Source organism: Siniperca chuatsi, linkage group LG21, assembly GCF_020085105.1.
Source record: "Siniperca chuatsi isolate FFG_IHB_CAS linkage group LG21, ASM2008510v1, whole genome shotgun sequence".
NCBI classification, from domain to species: domain Eukaryota; kingdom Metazoa; phylum Chordata; class Actinopteri; order Centrarchiformes; family Sinipercidae; genus Siniperca; species Siniperca chuatsi.
The window spans coordinates 19,051,667-19,077,388 of record NC_058062.1 but is presented as its reverse complement, the minus strand read 5'-3'; the positions used below and the strand labels follow the sequence as shown (position 1 = coordinate 19,077,388).

General features: G+C 40.7%; 1 protein-coding gene across 8 annotated transcripts in view; it reads left to right on the top strand.

Annotated features, from left to right (window-relative positions):
• Positions 1 to 25,722, top strand: part of caskin1 (CASK interacting protein 1) — a 111,180-nt gene that overhangs the window by 51,601 nt on the left and 33,857 nt on the right. For all 8 annotated transcript variants that reach the window (XM_044181255.1, XM_044181253.1, XM_044181260.1 and 5 more), the window contains exons 2-7: positions 7,487 to 7,538; positions 18,301 to 18,398; positions 18,597 to 18,742; positions 21,634 to 21,729; positions 21,858 to 21,988; positions 24,792 to 24,900. In XM_044181255.1, the coding sequence (XP_044037190.1) occupies positions 7,487 to 7,538; positions 18,301 to 18,398; positions 18,597 to 18,742; positions 21,634 to 21,729; positions 21,858 to 21,988; positions 24,792 to 24,900 (632 nt within the window). The remainder of the gene's footprint in view (positions 1 to 7,486; positions 7,539 to 18,300; positions 18,399 to 18,596; positions 18,743 to 21,633; positions 21,730 to 21,857; positions 21,989 to 24,791; positions 24,901 to 25,722) is intronic.

Below are 25,722 nucleotides of genomic sequence, written 5' to 3'. Positions count from 1 at the left end.
CGGGATAAGAAATTTGGAGAGACATGAGAAAGGAAGAGAGCTAAGGCTACAAGCTAACGGGGCTAAGGAATCTTCCTTTCCTTTCCTTTCCTTTCTTCTCCTTTCCTTCCTCCTCTGTAATGCAAATGTATTTCATGTGATAGAACAAAATAAACTCCCTTGTTTTAAAGTTGTCTTTACAACAGAGTCAGTCTTCCCCAGGATAGATATTATATAACAGCACAGCATATTAAGTAAAGCAGTGGCACTGTTCCCTTTTCCTCTCCCATGAGGATAAATTCAGCCCATTTTTTGCCAGGGGTAAGAAAACAGAGAATCAGCAGACTGCAAATAATCCGCCTAAAAAGACCTCCCCCTGTTACCTTCACTGCCTCTATCTCATATTTGGAATATGGATATTTCTAACCTTTTCTAACATGCACGCTTGCTCATGCATAGATACTACAATTTAAAACTCATCATGCCTTTCAGTGCTCCCTGACCTTTGACCTTTACGGGAGCATGTTAACAGGGCGCGATCAATACCCCATCAGAACGGGCATGAAAAGCAGAGCAGAGTGGGCAGAGTGGACTGTGGTGTAAACTCAGCTTTGGGTCGGTGGATCGGTATCCCCCAGAGTCACACACACACACACACACACACACACACACACGTTTACTTATGTCACTTTTGGGTACATTACATAGACTTAGACTTACATAGATATTCATTTCCTGGAGACTAACTCTAACCATAACCACTACTTGCCTTACCCTAACCCAAAAATCTGCCTTTTCCAAATTGGTCGCACGAGTTTTGTCCTGGCCTTTAGTCTGAAATGTGTCCCAGAAGGTAGCCTCACACACACACTAAAATGTCTCTTATTTAGAGTCTAAGTGAAACAGGAAAAAACCCTCAAATAAACTTTGTAATAATGCAAATTACAAACTATCCAGCCAGGAACATAACCTTATTCAGCAGTTGGCAATTTTGTAGCCATGCTACCGGCATGACTGGCACTGTTGGTCGGTCCATAACTTTGACCCAGACTGAAACAGAACAAGTGGATGAATTGACATTAAATTTGGTACAAATGTATTTATTCATGTTCCCCTCAGGTTGAATTGTAATAACTTTAGTGATCCCTTAATTTTCCATCTAGTGCCATTCCTATCAGCCTCGGCTGTACTTTGTATTTAGTGCTAATTAGACATTTTTGCTTGCTAACATGCTAAAATAAAATGGTAAACATGGTAAACATTAAACCTGCTGAATATCACAATGTTAGCATTGTCATTAGCTGACGATAGCACTTAGTTCCATGCACAGCCTCACAGAGCCACTAGCATGGCTGTAGACTCTTGTTGTTTTTTTGATATTCCTGTTTTTAGTGGCCGACAAGGGCAAATGCACTGCAACTTAAGAAAACACATGCAGATAGACAAAACACAGGCAAATGAAGAAAACACCTTCATCAATTTGCATTGAGTTTTTTTAGACAGAAGAGGTTACAGCGAAAGTTTGGAAGATTTTAGTAGGAGCTCTGGCTTTTTATCTGCTAACAAATGAATGTAGTTTAACTTTATTGAGATCACAAAGGTTTCAACTTTGAAGGGCAAAAAATGCTTTAGTAGATGCTCATTTATCTTACAATATGGATTGCAAACCTCAGGAGCACATTTAAACTTTTTAGAAAGACCAGTAAAGAAATGCTGGATGAGAAATTGCATTGAGTTACAGAAGCTAGTGGAGCAGCAGCTAGCCCAGAGAAGATGTCAGGACTTTAGCTCTCTATAGTAGTTTGGCAGAAAGAAAAAAATCTTGACTCAAGGTCCATTTTGTAGCTTTTTTTGTCAAATGGACAAAGACACACATTCCTTACTCATATATAACTTGTACATTAAACTTGTGAATATATTTTGTACATTGAGTGTAATTACCAGTACTTATATGATTTCTTCATAGCCTAATATCTTCCTTGTACATATGTTCATATTCCATGATATTCAAAACCATTTCCTCTCGAACATGCTACATATTTCAACATGTACTTCATACATACTGTATCACTTGCTGCTGTTATGTGCTCTGAAGCCCCAATCCATCATTAGCTGCGTTTGTCATACATATTTACTGTTGCTCAGTCCTAATCTACTTGTATAGATTTTTTTTTGTTTGTATTCTAATTTTTTTTGCTTTGTCTTATTACCGAAGGCAATATCATACCCGACTTGCACATACAGAAAACAACCTCCCAAAACCTCCAAGGGTTCAACATTTTTAATTGACTTTATAATAACTGATTTTTATTTCTGCATTTTCTAAAGATTGCTCGCCTCCAGCATTTTCAGAGCTTTTCAAGTTTTGCTTCTGTGGGAAAGTTGATTTTAAGATTTCCACAAAAACGTTTCAAGCCAAAATGAGTATTGAAATGTATGGCTGCCAACTGGTGAAGCTTTTTCTATTGTACCTTGTTTTATTATATTCACTTTACGCTGCAGACACTGTCCTCGCTGCAGGCAGGTCTAGGCTGGTAGAACACCGGAAATACATATGGGTGCTGTTAGATGCTTTGACAGTGACTCCAATAGGCCTGCAGTCAGTGCAGTGTTCAACATTACAGCAGCTATGTATGAAGTAGAAAGGGAGAGACAGATGGTTTATGTGTGTTTTGAATGTGTGTGTGTGTGTGTGCAAAGTGTGTCTACTCTTTTTCTGTGCAGTTAAGCGTGCATGTCATTTTATGTTTGGACATGAATGCATTTCTCCATCCAAAGTGACTGGAGCTATGTGGGTGTGGAGTGTTTTAGTGTGTGTTTTTCGGCTGGCTGGCTTCTCCATAACCATGGTTTCACTGTTTGTTATGACTGTCTACTACTTTGTTGCTGTCCAGCATCTCTGAGCAACAGGCATGGACACACTGATGCAATAGCAAAAACTTTGACAGGAGGTATTTAACACCCAGTTTGCCTTATGTACCTGGCATGTATGTGTGTGTGTGTGTTCAGCCGATGGCCTCTAAATTATTCAGCCTGATTAATCTACTGAGAATGATCAATATATTCACTTTACGCTGCACACACTGCACACAGGATGGTTTAAAGCTTATATTTATGCTCGTTTGCACAAATGAACTTCTGCTCATGAAGTTTAACTGTAATATTGCATGTTGTAGCATATAAATGTTACTGGTCATGCTGCGTATGTAGTCCCTGTTAGAAAGTAACAACATTAAATTATTAATGACCCATCATGTATTACTAATTGTTGAGTTTAGACTCCATTAAACTCATTTGCTGTTTATTAGAAATTGAACTTGTTTTTCTTTAAACATTCTTAAATCCTACTGTTGGTGATGTTCTCGTAAATGTTGGACAAATGTTCTTTAGTATTTTCTTCTCTGATATGACGGATTTCCAGCACAGAGGTCTTTCTACACTTACCACTTACTGCCCTGCCGTTCAACAGGAACAATCCATTACCGAAGGGGCAGAAGGCCAATTTGTTTAATGAATGTAGCCGTGGTAGACTAGAATGTGATGCAGCCACAACATGCTTCTTTTTTGAGTATGCATGATGCATGTTGGCACAGATGAATTGACCGTTCACTAAACCCCTCCCCCAAACGATTGTCAAATCATAGCTTGGCAACCGTAAAGCTTTGGATTTCTCCACATGTGTAGTAAAAGTGATACTTGGCATTTAGAGTTTGGAGGGTTGTCTTTTTTATCACCCTCTCCAAAACCAAACACACAAGAGCAAAATTGTAAGGAATAGTGTGTTTATCTGCTCTAACGTAAGCTGCAGTCGTTAGCATGTCCAGCTAACTAGGTTACTCCCTACAGTAGTAATTGAGTGTTACTTGAGTTTTTGGGGTTTTGTTCAAAAAGCTCTGTTCATCACCAGCACATCCACTGTGTAGTACTTCCCCACTGCATGGAAGAAAATCCTGGATGCTATCAGAGTTTAGGCTAATGTTAGCAGGTCTGTCCCAACCCCAGTCAAACTATTCTCAAAGCCATTTCTCTTGTAACGTTAAAGTTCTGTTTGAAAATGTGAACAAGTATGTAAGCTAAGTGGTCAAACAGGGTTATGTTAGAACAAAATAACAGTCTGATCTTACATTTTTACATCTCATACTTATAATACTAGGACTAACTAGCTCGAGACTGCAGTACTCATACAATAACAACAACAATACTACTAACTACAATATCAATGCCTTTTTTTCCCACGTCTTCTACATGGCTCATCAACTGGTGAGGATACTGACTTTTTGCCTGGGACATTTAACTTAAGCCTCAGTATTTTAAGCACGATATCATGTATGCAGCCATCAAGTGCATATTTAAGACCATTTTACAGGGTTCTCATTTTAAAATGGAGCTGATGTTAGTTTAATTAGCTTGCTAGCTAGAGCTGACACATCTCTTGACAACAGCTGTCATTTCAGCCACCACAATCGATGGTCACCAGCTAGAAATGAAAAGTCTGCTTTTGTCTCATCTGGCTTTTGACCCATTGTTTAAAAAATTAAGAATTTTGATGGTAAATCTTCCACAGTTTCATTGTAAACTGCATATATGTGCCATATGAGAACAGAAAGGTTGATAGGTTTAGCAACAGTTAGCTTAGCGAACAGTCAGTTCATCAAGTTCAGGGACATTTCCTTGAAAATTGACGCAGACGTGGCAGAGTGCATCCACCAAAAGGTAAAGCGAAAATGGTTTCCTTCTTCTCACAGAGGTCTGTCTCAAGGCCGCCTTCAGATTAAACGAGGGGATTTCCTGCTCCGTCGGGTGTGTGTATTTTCCTGTCACATCACAGGGATACATATGACCAGGTCTGATGACGTCATGGAGTCAAAAGCTCACGGTTGACGGCTGCTGGACAGATATGGAAGACCGTGAACACTGTGAATACTAGTGTGTGTGCATGTGTTTGTTCTTTTTTGAGAAGAGGCCAGTCATTGTATGGAGCTTATCAGTGATATAAAAATTTTAAAAATAAAAGTTTTACCCTTGGCTCTCTTTCTCTATCTCTTATCTGACCTCTTTGAACTTTTCGTCCCGTTGACCACAAGTTGACCACACCTTTGTGTTAATGCATATTAGTGGATGCATATCAGGTTCTACAGTGTTACACTCCCCTCGCAACAAGTAGGCCTACACACACACAGAGGATAGTGCCTTTGAAAGCTCTTGGTCCCCACACGTGTGTGTGTGTGTGTGTGTGTGAGTGAATCCCTGCATTTAGCGGCCAGAAATAGCCTGTTAGGAAATCAATGTTCCTCTCCCAGTGGCGCTGGGAGCTGTCTCCTCTACAATAGAGGGACTGTCCTGTTTCCTGCTCCCTGGAGGGAGTGTGTGTGTGTGTGTGTCTGTGTAGGTGTGTGTCTGTGTGTGTGTGTGTGTGTGTGTGTGTGTGGAAAGAGTGAAAGAGAGAATGCAGAAAGAGAGAGTACAGACTTGTCTTGGCTGTGCCTCAGCTCTGCATCATCTGCTAACAGACAGAAAAACAGAGGACAGAAAATTTTAAATAATGTGGGTGAAAGTATGTTGTGGGTATGCGTCTGTGCAGGGTTCTGCATCTGTTCTTTCAAGCCAATAAGTGATTCAGCATGATGAACATGTATGTGTTTATGTGTGTTAACACATAAACACATACATGTTCATCAGCACCTATGCACTAATGCCTATTAGCACCTATACACAGAAGCTATATAGGTGCTAATCGGCATTAATTAAATACCACTCTCATGTCTGTACAGTAAATATGAAGCCACTGCCAGCAGCCAGTTAGCTTAGCTTAGTACAAAGACACTCCTGGACGAATGAGGAACTACACCGTCTTAGCACAAAGACTGGAAACATCCACATGTTTCGTTTGTTCACTTTGTACAAAAACCGAAGTCAGGCTAGCTGTTTCCAGTCTTTTTGCTAAGCTAGCTAACCGGCTGCTGGGTCTAGCTTCATTTTTACTGTACAAAAACAAGAGTGGTATTTAACTTAGCTGTTGAATTATATCGTTCTATTTCCCAACTATTGGATGAATTGTCATGAAATTTGGTAGATATTCAGTCGCCCCCCTCAAAAGTTTGTGCTTCATCAAAATAATATCTGACAAAGCAGCAGAACAGAACTTAAATGTATATGTTTCCTCCATCCTCTGGCATGTGTGCTTTTGTTTAGAGCTAGCGGAGTTTGGTCATCACTTGCGGTCGGATGCTTTTATAGTTCAATTCCATTACATGCTAACTGGTTTGGGACTGGAATGAGACTGAGCCCAGCTCAGTGGAGGAGAGAGAGAGGCCCTGGCCCTAAACCAAGCTCTTTGAGTCTACACCATGGTCTCAGCATGGTCTCATAGAATTTGGTATAAAGACCTCCATACATCCTTAACTCTGGCAGCCAGGAACTCAAATATTCTACCATAGCAGACATTTTTAGTTTTTAGTAACACCCTAACCATCACCATAATGAATCATAACCAATTCTTGTTATTTGGGTAGTTGCTGTATTACTGCCCATACTGTAAATAGTATACATACATTTTGTGATGAGCAGGAAAAATGATCATATTTGGGCTATTATATATTTTAAGAATATCAATTTGAGTGTACATCACTCAAATTTACATTCTAGTCTTCGTTGTGGGTTTTTTTGAGACTGTGTTGTTTGTTTACAACCTGCAGCATCACCATCTGCACTCAAGTGTGGCGTGTTGCAAAAGTCGGTTTAACTGTATTCATGAGGAGCAGTTAACAAACAGGTCGGTCCCAAAGTGGTTTTTCGAGCCCATCGCCAGCGTGTCGTGCACTCAGAACGCCATAACACGAGGCCGAAGTCAATCGCCGAAGTAACTAAACTGTCGTGTGCAACACATTCACTTTAACACACAGAGTTTTTGTAACACTTTATTTGATAACTTTAATGACGTTTTTGGTAATTTGATCTGGCAAAAATTTGTACAAGGATATTATTTTGCATGCTAGATACTCTTAAAAAAGGTTACACATATAAGCTAATTGCACATTTTGTATGTTTGTGAGACATTTCTATCAGTAGCTTTTGATTGTGAAGTCTGCATTCATATTTCCACACTCCATGCGTAACCACAGAGTAGCAAGCATGCTCTGAATGATGTAAATATTCCAAATGTGAGACAGATATTATCACCATGGGGGCCTGAACTCGAGGAAATGACATTCTTTCCTGCAAACAGCGGGCGAGGAAATATGACGACAATATGACTCATAATAAATGACATCTTCACATTCGAGAAGCTTTTTTCATCCTGGGGACGGAAAAAGTGAAAAATGTTGGCTCTTTGGCTTGAAATCAAATAAGAAATACTCATCACATATTATACAATGATGTTGTCAGCATAAACATTAAATATAACATCTGTATTGCTGCGTTACATCATAAAAAGGCATCAACCGGCTATTACTGTCATTTACTGGCTGCAAAAATCAATTAATGTTGAACTTTGTTTATGTTTCAGAGCTCCTCGGTTCTGCAAAGAAAGTGAACGTTAACTTCCAGGATACAGATGGGTGAGTTACTCTCCCTTACTCCTCCCATGTAGCTCTCACCCGTTTCCATTATTGTTTGCTCTTTTTCTCACCCTCACTCTCTCCATTCTGTCTGCCAGTCTCACTCACCCCCCCCTTTTAACATCCATCCTCTTCCACTCCCTCCCCCCACTCTTCCCCTGGTCCCATTCATATAAAAGCTGCATTATCATGGTAGTTTTACTTGTGTCTCTATAACATTAAAAGCTAAAGGATTTGCCCCAATACAACTCAGCTAAAGTTCAGACTATGGTGTGTGTGTGTGTGTGTGTGTGTGTGTGTGTGTGTGTGTGTGTGACACAGAGAGAGTATTAATGTCATTAAAAGCCTTGCATGTGTACAATATGTGGCTCCGTGCCTATGGGAGCACTTGTTCGTGCGTTACTGCTTCAAACAAACAAAACAATAATAGAGAACGCATCAAATGGAGAACTGTGGCCCACATGTGACAGAGAGCATTTAGAGAGACAGACAGAGCAATTCTTCTAAGTTTGTCTGCAGTTTTAAGACCCTGGAGGTCACAGGAGGTCAATGAATGCTCTGACGAGTTTGAAAATGATATGCAGTCACAAGATCTCAACCCAGCTGAACCCCTATAAATGTCCACTGGATGCTGCTGCATCGTGTTTTAGTTGCGCCACAACTCTGTTGCACCTCTTAGCCCTTTTCAACCAAACAGTTCCAAGAACTAAACTAGGAACTAAAAGTCCTTCTGAGCATTCCTGTTTGTTTCCACATCATCCTAAAAACCGTAACTTTCATACACGAGGAAACAATGACACAGTCATCGTGTTATTCTTTGTGTTTAATGTTGCGCGACTCGTTTGTTTTTATTTGGATTTAATAAATGAATGAAAAGGAGACATGCAGAGGTGGTAAGGGAAACTGAGAACTCCTGAGAGTTTGAAGGTTATCTATTTCTGCTTTAGAACATAACCGCCATGAAACTATCAGCAAATAAAGTTTTATTTCTCTCGTTCACTGGCTTTGTTCTCTCGTCACCGCTCCCTCGCTTCTCATTCTCTCGCTAGCTCTCCCGACCGCGGCTCCCTCTCTTTCTCGGTTGCTCGCGCTCTCAGCTCGTTCGCACCCTCTCTCTCTCGAATGTCCACCCCTCGTCCATATTGAATCTACAGTAGCAGCACCCAGTACTTCCTTGTTATGTGAATGAGGCAGTACACAAGTTGTAGTTGGTGTGTTGTGTTTAAAGAGTTTCCCCTCGGGGATCAATCAAGTATTTCTGATTCTGATTCTGATTAACCAATCAGTGATGTTCAGCACTACAAACTCCCTAAAAAAAAGTTCTTGAACCTCGAAGATGATTTTATACCTGGAACTAAAATTCAAAAACTAAATTTAGTCCCTGGTTCCTCCGTTCGAAACGCAGGTTTTGTTCCTGAGTTCCTCAAAAGGTTCTTGGTCCCCTGGGAAGGTTCCTGCAGTTCCGGTGTCCCCTCTAGCAGTCTGTCCTTTAGCAGCTACATTTCCAATATGGCTTAGAGTTGCTTTGCTGACATTTTACAAACATAATGCAGCTAATTAATGATCGATGCTGTAACAGATACTTTGTGGCTGTGCTTATGTTCATCACTGTACACAGCACACTGTCTTGTCTGTATTTTACATCCGTTTCCTGAATAGTGCACATTAGTAGAAGGAAAATTCCTTCACCTGCTTTGCAGACTTTGGAGGGGATGTGACATGAACAAACAAAAAGGAAGACGGCACTCTCTGCCACCGGCGTTAGCTAGCTTTTGGATGAGCGCTGTTCGTTCCTCCCGTAGAGCTCCACAGCCTTGGAGAATCCATGCCGAGGAACACTGAGGCTGTTCCAGATGCTCGTGCTGGCCCTCACGTCTTCCATTCGTTTTTTCATCGATGATACATGACTGTCTGCAGAGTGCAGCAGGAAACAACACAAGGTTGAAATGCAAATCCCTACAACCATGAGTCATGACAGCTTCAGCCCTTGTGAGAGTAATTTGAACTGAGCTAAAAGACTGCAAACTGCGCTGAAGAAAGTGGTTTCTGTAAAGATAAAGATCAAAAGTAATCCTTGCAGCGCTGCTTTGCCACTCTAAGTGAAACTGAACAGTGTAATCTAATTAATGTGTTTACTGTTATTGCCTCTTTGCCCCTTAATTCCTCCCACAGTATTAAGTGCTCCACATTGGCTGATGCTAACGTGGCTGTGTGTGTTTCTCTGCTGCACAAATAAGTCGTAAATAAAGTTTATGATAGAAATGCATGGATCAAGTGAAATTCTATTTCATAATGAGCACACATGGCTAATGAGTCTGCATAAGTGTTCATTTTATATTCATTTACTCTTCTTGGCAATCACTTGGAGACTCATAATGAACTCACTGTAAAAAAAGAAAAAGAAGTTCTTAATTGGGATCTTTCACCACAGATTTTCCTCATCTGCTGCTGCTGCTGCTCTGTGTGTGTGTGTGTGTGTGTGTGTGTGTGTGTATAAAATCACATTTCCTAAGTGGTGTCAGTCAGCTGGTGTTACACCGTCATTAAAAATTAACAAATGCTGTTCAGTGTTTTTATTTTATTTAGATAATTAGAAAACAGAGTAGCAGCAAAGGGGAGAGAGTGGTGATGGAGAGGAACAGGAAGAGAGAATGTTTGTCACATAGGGACGCAGTGTAATAGTGTATCACACAGGAGACTGGAGATGTGACAACAACAAAGCACTTAGAGTGTACAGACGATGAAGATGCCTCTTTATAAACCCTGACAAGGAGATCCCCATTGAGACCTGAGAGTACATTACAAGACTGCAATTATATATGCACTGTATGTGAGTGTGTTTGTGCAGGTGTAGGTTTACTATATGAAAATGCAGACAGGAAGACTTGGAAAACATTGCTAGAAGAAAGGAAAGTGGGCGGCTCCGGCCATCGGCCATCTTGGCAGTCCCTGACTCCAGCTAATCCAAAAATGGGCAAAGAGGTGGAGCAAGTGGCTAGCCCCCGGAGAGGGCACCCACCTGTCACTCAAAGCAACCACATTCTTAATTATGCATAACTTTAAGCTTTAATATAATTTAAATGGGTGAGTTATATAAAAAATCCCCACCCCCCACCATTTAACCCCTCCATTTTAACATGGAGACTGACTCGCTTTTGGAGCCAGCCTCAAGTGGCCATTCGAGGAACTGCAGTTCTTGGCACTTCAGCGACGGCTTCATTTTTCAGCCCTGGAGGTTGCCGCTTGCACCAGACATACAAGAAGCAGTGCAAATTTAGTATTCACCTATTTATATACAGTATATAGTAGCATAGGGCGCACCAAAAAATCTGACTGAGTGGGTCCTTCATGCCATTTGATCATTTGCTAAAATACTAATCTACATCACTGACAAAGCTGGACAACTAATGATAAACTGAAACTATTGAAAATGTAACTACAGAATATGTCTATATTATAATACAGAGTACATCTGGTATTATAGTAGAACTGGCAGCATCCTGCTCCAGTACTTTTTTGAACGCATATTTTGTCACCTTTGGAGACAGCCTGTAAATGCGACCACACTCCTCCCAATAGCCGCTTCAGCCGCTGTTTCCATCAAAATGCAGAGATGCATGTTTTAGAGTGTTGGATACAAATGGATAGCAGGGCTGCACCAAACAATTATTTCTATGATTAGTTGATTCATCTAACGACAAATGTATCGATTATTCGAAAGATTATTTTTTATTACTTGATTAATATAACAATTAATTTACCCAAAATAAATATCAAAAACCTGTCTCACTAATATTTCAATATTTTATTCAAGCATTTTGTCTTAAAAACAAACAAAAGTAACAAGAAGCAAAGTATGTACTGCAGGGCATTATTCTGTGACAAAAAATATATTTGTCTTGAAAGAATTAATTCATACATTATCCTATTTCTAGTAGGTTATTTCTTACCATTTTAAATCTACTTAATTCACCACCTTATTTTAGTGTTTACTCACAAACTACTTTAATCTGCTCACCTTGCTTGCACACACCCCCGATTCTGTTTTCCCAGCAGCAGGTGAGGCTTGTTGTTAATGACGTCGCCTATCAAATCGGCGTATTTCCGTATTGACGTCTCTTACGTCAATGAATCGTCCCAGCCCTAATGGATAATTAATGGTGTTGGTCGGTTGGTTTCTATGCTCAGTGATATTCTTTTAGAAGCTAAAGAGGAAATACTGAGACACAACACACGACCATTCTTGAATTAAAGGTGGTTCTGTGCTAAGCAATTGCTGCCTTAAAGGTAAATATGACTATGAGATAAGTAAGTGAGCCATCTTAACACTTAGAAAATAGGTTTTTGACAATATGGCCATGAGGACTTTTTACTAGAATAGATTGTCACCCTTGTTAAGCAAAGGTTGAATGAATACCTGTCTGCATTAACACACCTTCAGGGCATCATTACACTGATTTAATGTTTCAAAAGCCACAGCCAGAGATATTGTCTCCTAACAGAAAGACATCAAATACATAACTCCTTCTTAGATGATCTGGAATCTGGTGTTTTATGACCAGATAGAACCTGGGGACACACACATGCAGGCTGCAGAGTGACAGACACCGAACAGAGACACAAGACAACGTGAAATCTAAGCCAGGAGCTGGCACACACACACACACACACACACACACACACACACACAGGCGCATGCTGTATGCTCACTCAGAAGCACACGTGAGCACACACCAGCAGATGGGAGAGAAGAGTGATAGACATTGTTCTCTTTTCCTTCCTTCCTTCCTTCCTTCCTCCCCTGTCCAATGTGTGACTGTTGGAGCTGTGTGTTTTGGGAAGGCCTAGGAGGCGTAAAAATCTCTCATTACTGAAAATGGGTCAAGCTGTGTGTGTCTGTGTGTGTATGGGTGAATATGTGTGTGACAGGTGAAGAGGAACAGTGTAAAGCTTGTTTAAGGGGGTGTGCATCAACAAAATGGCATGAAATGATTGTGTGTGTGTGTGTGTGTGTGTGTGTGTGTGTGTGTGTGTGTGTGTGTGTGTGTGTGCTAAAAATGGCGGAGGGGTTGATCAAGCTAGTTGGAGATGGGACAGGGACAGAGGAAGAGAGGAGACTTCGAGAGGATCGTGAGAGAGACAGAGATGAGCAACAGAGATTAATAAACAGAGGCAGCTGGTGAGAGGAATTGAAAAACCAAGATATGAAAGAGAGTTTGGTTTCTGAAATGGAGATACATAAGATGTGGGTTCAGAGTAGGGCTGGGTTTAAAAAATCGGAAGGCGCACCAAGGGTGCAATACTGAAATACTTGGGGAAACTTTACAGATTTGGCTGCTTTCACGTGTTGTGCTGCTAGCTTGATGAACTCTTTCTCTGAGCTAAAAACAGCACATAGATGCGCTGAATGTAAGACGAAGGAAGTTCACAAACAATGTGTATAAAGTGATACATAACCACGCGGCATTAAAGCATGAATAACACTCAAATTCTATAACATATTATGCAACTGTATCGCAGAGGTTTTGTGAGTCGAGTGAAAATCTGCCATTCAGGTATACAGGTTCCTGGGCTCACCTGACTTTATCACCGAAATAACAGCACAACATTTAGAAATGCAATACTTGATGATTAAGGGACATTATTTCAACTTTAAATCTCAAGTTTTTTTTCTTAATATTTATATATTTATTTATAAAATAATGGTTGGGGAAACACTGGGGCGTCTGAGTGTAAATCTCAGCTCTATTATAGGTAATTTAAAGGGTCAATTCTTAATGTAAACATTAATATTTTTAATAATGTACCAGGTTAGAGGGTTCCTTGTACAATTTACAGCATTAGTTCTCTGCGAATCGTAATCGAATCGATTCGGGAAATCAGTGGCGATACCCAGCTCTAGTTCAGAGGCAGTGATGTCTTGGTAAGTGGGGTTCACTGTGGCTTCCATCCCTACATGAATACAAACCCATGTTTGCACTTGACCTTCCAGTCTTTGTGCTAAGCTAAGCTAACAAGCTGCTGGCTTCATATTTAGCATACAGATATGCAAGTGGTATCAATCGTCTCATCTCACTCTCGGCAAGAAGGCAAGAATGTCCAACATTTCCTTTAAGACAGCTAGGGATGGGCTCCAATCGTTGGTTCCCGGTCTTCAAAATACCCAGTCTTCGTTAAGTTCGCTACTTATCAGTCTCAGGAATTGGCAGCAGAAGATGGCAAGAAGAGGGGAAAGGCAGAGTAAATGGGGAAGAGGAGAGGAGAGGCATAAAGGAAGAGACTGGAGAGGAAGTACAGGAGAAGAAAGAGGACGGAGCTGCGAGAGGGATGTAATGAGATTGTCAAAGGCTGAAGTGGGAGGAGACAAGAGCAAGAGGGATATCAGGAGGAAGATGATAGAGAGAAGAAGAGCGAGGCGGATTTGTGGAGGAGAAGAGGAGAAGGGGGGTATAAATATTGCATGGCAGGTTTTACTACTTGGCAAAAGCAAGGGCTTCCCTCCCCCTCCCCCATACATGCACCCACCCACACACACACACACACACACACACACACACACACACAGTGCTGTTTTACTCAGCCTAGTGCAGCATTGTGTAACGGTATCCCTGTTTAACCCTGAAGGGGAAAGCGAGGGAAAGAAGACGCAGCTGAGATACAGAAGTGGGTTATGACACACGCACAGTGGGAACCCTGCTCTGTCTGCTCAGCGTTTGTTGTGATAAGAGGGCTCAACGTGCCACTGTCAGATTTAGCGCTGCTGGAAGGTCCAAAGATGCTGACATCTTCACGTAATATTTGATTTTAGGGTTTCATCACAATACTGTTTTATAGCCTACTGTATATAAATACATATAGGCTTAGTAAGATATAACAACCATTGTTAATAATTGTATTATTATCAGTATTAGACAAGAAAACGCATCAGTTTTATTCAGCAGTTTAATGGCAAGTCAGTGTGTAGTGTACAACAAGCACAAGTGTAGTGGTGTGCACCCACCTCTGGGTAGGAGGATATAACATATACAGTACTTGCCTAAAATAGCCAGAGATAGGTATCACTGTGTATCTTGCAGAGCAGCCAATCAGGTGACAGTCTTTTGTGTAATCTGTGGCGTTAACTGTGCAAAAGAGACTTTTGTTACCCTGACTTTAGCCTTTAAGGCAGTGGTTCCCGACTAGTGATTCGCAGTTCACTGCAGGTCTATTCTGAGCGGGTCAGCTTTGTCAAACTTTACCTTTCCAGAACAGTGCTTTTATTCTGAAGCACTGTCTCCTGCTTCCTACTGAGTAGCGCCAAACTACTGCTGGAGTGAGTGTTGTTGATCAATGATCAGAACACTGTTACCTCAGCAGGCCGTGAGTCTTGGTCTGTGAAAACAACAGCTGTGGAAAATAGTACATTTATTCAAGTACTGTACTTTGACAGCTGTAGTTACAAGTTACTTTGCTGCTAATGATTTTACATACAAAACATATTTAGGTAAAACTATTAGTTAACTGCTGTAATAGTTAAAAGCTCCACCGTGACCAGCTACAACATTAAAATGCTGCTTGCAAGTAAATGCATAAATCAATATAAATCAATAATATTATATAATATAATATACTGTATATAATAATATAGCTGTATAACTGTATAATAATATCTGTTAGCTTTAAATATTTCAATGTTACCTACATTTTGAATGCAGGACTTTAACATGTAACAGAGTATTTAGTGTGGTATTATATTTTATTCATGTTGAACATGTGGAGGGCACAGTTTACCCACCTACCAAGACACCATTACTACCACTGGCAACAAGGCGCATGTATAGTATATAGAATATAGTGCATGAAATACAAGAAAATGCAACAATAACAAAACAAAAATAATGGAAAAAGTATAAAAAATTATAAATTATTAGTATGTATTAGTATATATTATTATTATTATTAGTAGTAGTCTCCATAGTGAAACGTTGGAGAGTAAAAGAAGAAGGGAAGGAGAAAAGGATATTGGGAAGATAACAGGGAAAAGAGGGTGCAGAGGAACAGATAAGAGGAGAGGAAAATGAGATAACAGTCAAAACAAAGAAAAGGAGCACAAAAGAAGAAGCGCAGGCAGAGGGAAGGAGCGATGGGTGATCTGTAGTGAATAAACTAGAGCAGGTCACTCTGGGAGTGCAGCACTCTTTAGTATGCTGCTCCACACAAAGCGAGTGGGACAGCTATATCCAGTACTATCCTCCAAAACACTTAGCTTGCTCACAAAATAATTAAATAATTCACACACAGAGATTCGATAGCTCGCAAGCCATGGTAAAGCTGGCACCATCTCCATGGTTACAGAACATTCAGTGTCCAATCACAAAAGAGCAAAAATGAGTTGCGGGCTAACCAGGAACTAGAGTACACTCCACCAAAAATATACACACGTCCCCTTAATTTGATGAAAGTCCCATTAATGTAGCCCCACACCCCTTAGTTACTGTTGCTACGTCAAGCTTTTCCTCACACGCCACATATGCAGTTTACATTGATAACGGTGACAGATCTACGACTTGCAATTCCTAGTAATTTTTGAAACAATGGGTCCTTGATTTCAGTTTTCTATGATTTGGACACCATGTCTCAATCATTTAGCCTGTTGACTCCTATTTTCAGTATACCTGCTCTTGGATTCCTGTTTCTATGCCGGTACACAACCATTGTAATCCCTCATGCATGCGCCCTTGCATTTCGCATTTCAATTCGCAGGATGAATGACATAATACACATCATATAAAACCTACACATCTATATGAGGAAAGTTCTTTTGGAGAAAGATGGATAAGCAGAGGAGGCTTCACTTCCATTTCAGGCTCCACTTATTTAGAATAGGTGGAGTTCACATAATATAGACCAGTGTGCACCAGCTTGATGATAAATAGTTTTTTTTCCTGATATGTTCACTTGCCTCAGGAATAGACTATACTGTAAAATATGATATCAATTTCACAGGTGCACACTGTGGCCTGGTTTGAAGCATTATTCAATTGCAGCATTGTTATTTATCATTCATCATTCACTCTCTTTTGCCGAGAGTTAGATGAGATGATTTATAACACTCTTATGTCTGTACAGTTAATATGTAGCTGGAGCCAGCAGCCAGTTAGCTTAGCTTAGCACAAAGACCGGAAACAGGGGGAAACAGGCTCGCTGTTTCCTTGGCTCTGTCCAAAGGTAACAAAACCTCTATATATTTTAGATATGTCCATGTTGTTACAGGGTATTTCCCAACAGTGGAAAAAAGATTTTTTTTAAGGATACATAAGTTAACAGGAGGTGTAGGTGAAAGGTTGGACACTGGAAGAGAAGATAAATTCCATGTGTTGAATGGAGATGTGTCCACAGCCCCGTTCACAACATCATCTCTGCCTGTGCAATTTTCAAAATCCATGGTCAATGCTTGCAAGACGCAGCACTAATACAGGCACTGTAAAATGTGATTGGATGAGTTTGACTGATGTGTCATGCAGCTGAATCAACTTGTCAAACCCACACGTCCACCCCAGTTGTATATACATTTATTTTTTTTAAATAAAAATTTAAGCTCTTTATTAATTCTGGCCTTCTATTACTGCATTACCTATTTTTACCTATACACACGAAGCCTATTTATATACATGTATTCGAACAGCACCAAACAATCAGCATTGTACAAAGGAATTTACAGGTTTACCTGGATTTATGTCGACCTTGGCTTTCTGTGTGCTCACAAAATACAGTTTCAGAATGCAGTAGTAACTTCCGCAGCAAAAGGTACATATTAGTGGTGTGTATGAGGCCACAGAGGCAGGCTCAGCAAGCAGGCTATAAGTTCCTGGTCAGTGTGCTCAGGTTTCTCTATGGAGCTTCATTCCTAATCAAACAAACATGATGTCCGTTTTTATCTCCTCAGTTGCCTCCTGTGTAAAACAGGACTGGAGCAAACCTAGATAAACGCCCTATTTATTGCACGTTTGACTGTTTTTGTGAACTTACACCGCCTTAGTTTCATGGGTCATATATTCCAAGGTCGGAACCCTCATAAAGCTCTCTGTGATAGTGTCTGACAGCAAACTGCAAATCTCCAGAGAGAAGACGAGTCACAGAGAGGAGGAAGGATGCACATGTCAGTGAGATGTGAAGGTGTGTGTTAGGAAGACGCAGAAAGGGATTTTTTTTGTGTGTTTGTGCGCATTTATGTTTGCCTGTCTGTGTCCTCAGGTTATGTGATGCTTTCTCCTTCTTAAACCCTTTCTCATGCTTATCCATCAAGGCTGACAGATCAATCTCATCTACTCAGCATACACCCTCTGGCCTCACACACACACACACACACACACACACACACACACACACACACACACACACACTCTGTATCCTTTACATAATAATACCTTTCCTCTTGTGCATAGTTTTTATCTCCCACCATCCCATCTCTCTGCCTCTGCTTTGTTTTTCTGATCTCAGATGTTTGGTCCTAATCTTCTGCTATTAAATCTATTTGTCATGCTAAGCTTTGCCATTACTGACCTGCGTGTGTGTGTGTGTGTGAGAGAGAGAGAGAGAGTATGCATGTGTGTGGTCTAGTTTTTACATGGTTGTCAAAATACCTTAAGAACAGCAAAACTGGAGGTGTCAGTCATTCAGAAAACATAAAAATGAAGGATGATGTAATGAGCTAAAAAATATGTGTAATTCACAGATGTAACCATGATATGTGTGTGTGTGTGTGTGTGTGTGTGTACTATAGGTTTTCTCCGCTGCATCATGCGGCGCTCAATGGGAACCTGGAGCTCATCACTCTGCTGCTGGAGTCACAGGCTGCTGTCGACATCAGAGACCAGAAAGGTGAGGGGGAAATGCGCGCGCACACACGCACACACACACACACGTAAACATAGAAAAACATATAACGTAACAGTATACGTTATATATACACTTTCTGTAAGTGAGCTTTGCACATACAGAAAATACTGTCACTGTCTTACACATAAATACTCACCGATCAATAATATCACATATATCTGTGTGTTTCTGTGTGCGCAGGTATGCGGCCGCTGCACTACGCAGCCTGGCAGGGGAAGGCGGAGCCTATGAAGATGCTGCTGAAATCCGGTTCATCTGTCAACAGCCAGTCAGATGAAGGACAGATTCCTCTCCACCTGTCAGCGCAGCACGGCCACTACGACGTGGTGAGTGATACCGGTTCTTCCAACAACAGAGCTCAAAGTGGCGGTTCAGGCAGGTTGTGACTGATTTAACGGAACCATGTAATTCAGCATCCTTTAGTTCTGGAAAAGAAGAATGGGCCATTTTCCCTCACTTCCCTCAGTCAGCCTGACATCGTGTTCATGTTTCATCATTTCATCACACAGAAGCTGCAGTAGCGGTTGCTAGGAATAGCTGACTTAAAGATATTCACATTGATAAAAAATATGTTGATTTAAGAGCTGTTATTTCTGTACGTGGACTTACAACAAATTGATCCACACTATTTTTTGTAAATGTAGCTAGGTAGCTAACTAGCTATGTAGGAGGATGACATCCCCATTCTTAAAGCCCCTACTCCCCCGTAGTCCACCCACGTAGGTGTTTTCATTTACTTTGTCTAATAACTGTGCTTTACCTGCTATGACAAGTCAAAATGTCTGCTGTGAAAACGGCCTAACGGCACAACACCAGCCCTATTTAAATCGCTGAACGAGCTGGGCAGCGATTTATAGATCTGGAATCAGGCTACCTTTAACTTTACTTTAACATTTATCACTAATGTCTTGTTCTTATCCAGTGATATCTGCAATAAGCACCAATTCCTAGATCACCTGCACATTACACAAGCAATACTGCAGAGTGCAATGGTCACTGCCAAATGTAGTGCCCATTTTCCCTGTGTCAAAACTGTAAAAAAAAACAAACAAAGACTGTAAGAAAGACAAGTAAAGAAACAAAATGAAACAAGCTAAAATAAATCCATCTTAGAGGCTTTTCAAGCTAAGAAAAGAAAATCTGGGGTACACACTGCAGTGCTGCTGCAGGCTTGCCAAGGTAACAACAATGAAATATAGCAGACTCACTACAGCAGCTAACATACCCTGGAGGAGAGGGGCAATCAACATTCACAGGCTCCGAAACTGAAGAACCACTGCTTCTATTTGATTAAATAACCACGATTTATACAGGGTAACAAACTGGGACTGAAGCTCGAATCCACAGCTGCTCCCAGTGTGCAAGGGCAAATAAATAAAGCATTAAAAAAACTGAAATGGACCTCAGATTAAAAAATGAATCATTTAACATCCAGCAAGGCAAAAGCAAGGCACAGAACCGATTTGAGAGACATTTGCTTTAGAACAAGGATGACGAGACAGTGTTTTTATCTGAGACGAGGGAATCTAATTTGGCGTATTCTCCTAATTTGTTCCATTTTGGAAGGTGCATTAGAAAACTAAAAGCACAATGAACAAATTTCTCTGGTGGGGGGGAATTTATCCCTCTAAGTATTTTACCACTTTAACCAAGCTTTTCCTTTCAGTTGATGTCATAGTGCCCCTCTAATTTTACAGGAACAAGCTGACGGATGGATTCTCCTTAACTCTGCTTTTGGTAATAGATATAGACTCAGCTGCTTTAAGTAAACAGCTCTCTGCCATCCCTCTCTGACTCATTACCATATTGTGATTTTTTTAGCAAACACAAGCGAAGGTACATATTTAACATGACAACAGGCTTAGAAAACATTGAATCGCTAGTCTGAATTATTGTACAATGATGTTAAAAGGCACTTTTATATAGAAAAATACAAGCGTATTAATGCTATGTGTTTGTCTGCTCAGCCCTGCTTTTCTGAGGACGTCTGTAGTGCTTTTGTTTTTAACAGAATGTGACTTGTTTTCTGAGCAAGCATGTGGGTTTCGTGTATGTGTGTGTGTGTCTTCGTAACTGTTTGTGCTTGTGTATGCATTGCATAATTATGTCTTTTTATCCTTGCAATTTTTGAACACGTGCTGCAGTGGTTGGCACAGTTGCCTCAAAGCAAGAAGGTGGGTTCAAACCTGCCTGCCTTCATCCCACAAATCTTAACAATTTTCTTAACAAAACTATGGGTTGATTTGAACGTGAGGTAGACAAAGCAGGCTTCTCATATTTAGCTAACCGTGGATTTTTGTGGGCTGAAATGACGTCTGACACTAGCAGATTTTATCAGCTGTAGCTAGCTAGCTAATTAAGCTAATGTTAGCTCCATTAGTTTGTTGAAAATACCATCTCCATCTGATTTGAATGTTTCCAACTGACTCTAAAGCTACATGTCTTAGGTAAAAAGTCAGCATCCTAACCAGTTGTCTGCTGTTATTTCATTCTAACGTAACCCTGTACGGCTGCTTAGCTTACATAGACAGAGGTTACATTTATGCTTTATTGTTTGTTCAAACAATATGTTTTCTTTTTTAAAGCTACAAGTGAAAATGCCTTTAGGGTGAGGACTAAACTATGGGTTTGGCAAACTATGGCAAGCTATCTCAGGTAACGTTGGGGTTGCTGGAGTGTAAACTTCCCAAAATCCGATGACGAAGCTTAGCCTACACTCTGATAGCATCCTGGAAGTGCACACAAAGTTCACAAAGTAAACGTTTAACTTTGTTAAAATCACAAAGGTTTCGCTTTCTTATAGCAGCTGCTGTAGTGGATGCCTATTTGTCTGAGAATATGAACAGTAAACCTCAGCAACACCCTTCTTCATTTTTTTCAGAAAGAACGATGAAAGAAATGCTGAATGAGAGATTGTATTGCGTCGCAGAGGCTAGCGCGGACGTGATGTCATGACTTTGGCTCTCCTCCACTCTGCCAAGAAGCGGTTGCTAAGCTATGATTGGACAGTGGAGGACGGCCGAGGGTTAACAGTTAATTGGTGACTAGCCTGTAGGTGTGAGTGTGAATTGTCTTTATATGTCAGCCTTATGATAGACTGGCGACCTTTCCAGGGTGTGTGCCCTACCTCAATATCGGATTAATGGATTTTTTAATATCTGTTTTTTTTCTCTCATGTGTCGGTGTGTGTTTGCTTGTGTGTGTTTCCCGTCACCAGTCGGAGATGCTGCTGCAGCACCAGTCCAACCCATGTATTGTTGATAATGCAGGGAAAACACCTCTGGACCTGGCCTGTGAGTTCGGCAGAGTTGGGGTAAGAACCTATGGTTTGAGTCATTATTCAAGAACAGCAGCAACTGAAGACAATCTACCGAAATGATCGAATGCTTTGCTTGTGTTCTGTGTATGTGTGTGTGTGTGTGTGTGTGTGTGTGTGTGTAGGTGGTCCAGTTGTTACTGTCCAGTAACATGTGCGCTGCTTTGCTGGAGCCCAAAAAAGGAGACACCACCGACCCCAACGGGACGTCTCCCCTCCACCTGGCCGCCAAGAACGGACACATAGACATCATCAGGTACACACACACGTGCGCTTCCACATCCAGATCCATCCACAAATGCAATGAGGTTCATCTCTCTCTCTCTCTCTCTCTCTCTCTCTCTCTCACACACACACACACACACCACTTTTAATTTATCACTGGGTTTAAATGTCCTTCTGAGCTTGCTGAGAAAAGGGGAAAACACTGCAGATCTGCATGGCCCTCTGTCACACTAACTGTCAAGTCATTAGAATCTCATCTCGACGAGGATGTGCGTCTAATTTTTTGTTTATGTTTTTGCAAAAAAGCATCACGGCAAAGTGACTTTTGTTGCCGTGGTGATGTCAGCATTCAGCACAAAGCTTCGGGATGAAAGTTCCAGGCACAATGTGTGCCACTGCAAATAAACACACACCACAAAGTCTATTTTTCCTCTCATCACTCTCAACCACTTTTAAGTAACTCAGGGCTATATATGTGCGTGTCGGTGCAGAAGTTTGCTTGCCTGGCAGACACAGACAGAGAGGCGAAGGGAAGGAGAGAGACTTTGAAAGATGAGAGAAGACTGCAACCGGGGGAAGATAAGAGAGAGATGGGGAGAGAGGGGTAGAAAAATAAGTAGAGAGAGGTTCAAAAGAAAGAGAGAGACAAAGAGAGACTAAAGCCTGTCATAGCTGATAGAGCAGAGCGTTCCTTTCTAGAAGTGACACTGATAAATGATGCTCATTAGGCATGGCCAGCAGTCTGTGGAAGACACTCACATAAACACGCGCACATACAAACTGACTCTAATTCAGTAGAAGTTAGAGGAAAATTAAATGTGCGTTTGACAGCTATATTTTCTTTCAACCTTACATCCTTTTCTCTGACATAGAAAGTATAAGGCTGGTGATATTCAATTCTTAGTGTCAACAAATGAACAACCAATGAATTGATCCTACAATCAAGTATTTTATTCCTCTGGAGTCTACAGCCATGCTAGCAGCTCTGAGGCTGTGTGCATAGTCTGTGCGTTGAGTTAAATGCTAACGTTAGCATGCTAACATGCTCACAATGACAATGTAAACATGCTGATGTATAGCAGGTGTAATGTTAACCATTGTCAACATCTTAGCATTTAGCACATCTTACCTTTCTATGTTAGCATGCTAAATTCAGAATATTTTTCCTCAAGCTCTTAGAGTCCTTTAAGTGGTTTTTGGCAAACTTGTTGATCATATGCCTTTTTTCTCAGGAGTTAGCTTCCATAGCCACTCTACCATAAGGGCCTGACTGATGGAGTGCTTCTGAAATGGTTGTCTTTTTGGCAGGTTCTCCAGTTTCTAAAGCTCTGTTAAATGGCCATTGGGTTTTTGGTACCCCTCCCTCTTAAGGCCCCTTTTTGCCTGGTTACTGAGTTTGACCGGATGGCCTTCTTGAAGCTTGATTTATAGTTGTACATTAAAGAGTTATGCCATAGCAATGGAGCCTATACACTTAGCCACCAAAGCTATGCTGTAGGCTATGCCATAGCTAATGTGCACCTGCTCAAAAATGTAACTACACGTTGGGTCTGTGGCGGCTACAGTGACCTCATGGGGAGTGCAAGAACTGGGATTGGCTGCTTGTGTTTTCTCCACTGCAAACCTTCTCCGCTCCTGGAGCGTCTCATTTCCCTGCTCTGCTATCTTTGCGCTTCGGGTCTGTTTTTGACGGAGCAGCTCACGTTTCTGAGCGTGAAATTCACTTGTGAATGTATATAAATGCCGGTATTTACTGGTAATTGACTTTGTCTTCATACACACACACACACACACACACACACACACACACACACACACACACACACACAGCAAAACTAGTGTGGGAGAGAGAGAGAAGGGAGGGAGGGAGTGTTTTAACGCAGCCGAATTCACATTATAGTTGTTCCAGTTGTTTTTCTGTTTCTGTTGTCAGACAATGGAACGAGTATGAAATGTGATTGCGGCTCATAAATAGTGTATTGACCAGCAGACATTACCAAGCTGATTATTTTATGATGATGACCAGAAAAGTAAATGTAATCCATTTTAAATTCAATCTGTAACACAATAATTCAAATCTAATTAGTGGTCTCATTGAGATCAAGATCTCTTTTTCAAGAGAGACCTAAGTGCGGCAGAAGGAAGACATGTTTCTTCATTATGATGAAAATATTGAGTTGATCCTACATACACAGTGTTGGTGCTGTAAATACCCACTAACTCACCAAATGTGTGTTAATCCGCAGCTGAAAATAGTCCCCAATAAATGCACTATTTATACCTGTTTGAATAACATTTGCTAAAAACTACAATGCCCAGCTGTTTTAGGAAATTACTGAGGCTTTTTTAAAAATGAAGGATTTCCGTCTTCAGGAGGAACAAATGGGCTTGGGGTTGATAATCACAGAGAGGGCAGAGAAGTCAGAAAGCATTGAGAGACATTGTTGAGACTAACACATTGTTGGTTTTGGTCATTTCATGGGATTTGTTGACAATAGGAGAACTATAGAGCAATGCCAGCCTTATCCTTTAGGTGCACCATGATTTGTTGCGTTGGTGTTTCATGGTAAAGATATTTTTTTCTCTTTCTCCTGTCTTTTCTATATCTCCTACTCGACTCCACCTCATTCAACTCTTCTCTCTGCATCCTTGCGTCTCTACATCGGTGTTTCTTTTGACACCTCTCTTGACTTTCTCACCCTCTCACTTTTTCATACTCTTTCCTTTGCAATTCTTCACACTGTTTTTCTTTTGAATTTCACCCCCCTCCCCCTTGCTCTGTCATCTCCCACTACACTTCCAACTTCCTTCTGCCCTCCGCCCTCTGCTGTCAGACTGTTGATCCAGGCAGGTATCGACATCAACAGACAGACCAAAGCGGGTACTGCCCTGCATGAAGCCGCTCTATGTGGAAAGACCGAGGCAGTGAGACTCCTGCTGGACGTAAGTGGAACTTTACTGAAAACTTTCTAGCACTGATGCCTGGGCTTCAGTTCGACTTTCCAACATAAGGGGTTTGAACACTTCAAGGCTGAATCGTCCCTTGAACTTAACTGCTGTCTCCACTCCTGTAAAATATAAAATAACAGTTTCTATTTCCATATAAGTACAATGAAACAAATAGATTTTTTTTTTTTGTCAAAACAATAAGGCTGCCTGTTTTCTGTGATGGATGACAAGACTGTGGAAGATGTTTTCTATATCAAAGAGAATGTAAAGATTGATTTAAATGACAGCATGGATCCCTGCAGTGCACAAGGGTTAACCAGCAAAAGGAAGAGAACTATCATTTTTATTTCTGATTTACTATTTCACTCAAAAAACTCAAAAAACAGTTTATAGATGCATCAGTGGCAGAGGGTAATTAAGTACTTTTACTCACGCACTGTACTTAAGTACAGTTTTGGGGTACTTGTACTTTACTCAAGTATTTATGCTACTTTATACATCAACTCCACTGTATTTCAGAGGGAAATACTGTATGTTTTACTTCACTACATTTACACAATACTAAAGGTGTAGTTACTAGTTACATTTCACATTAACATTGTATATAAAAATGTCTGGTTATCAAACAGATTTAAGAAATTTTAACTAGTTAATTGAACTTTTTTTTGTGTGGAAAACCACATCAGATAGAAATATTTATTCAAAAGCAGAGTCTATGTCTTAAAACATGTCTGGAGTGGATCTTTAAGATACTTACAACTGGACTGTAATTGTGAATGAAATAAACTTTACATTAAGTTTGCAGTACGGAAATAT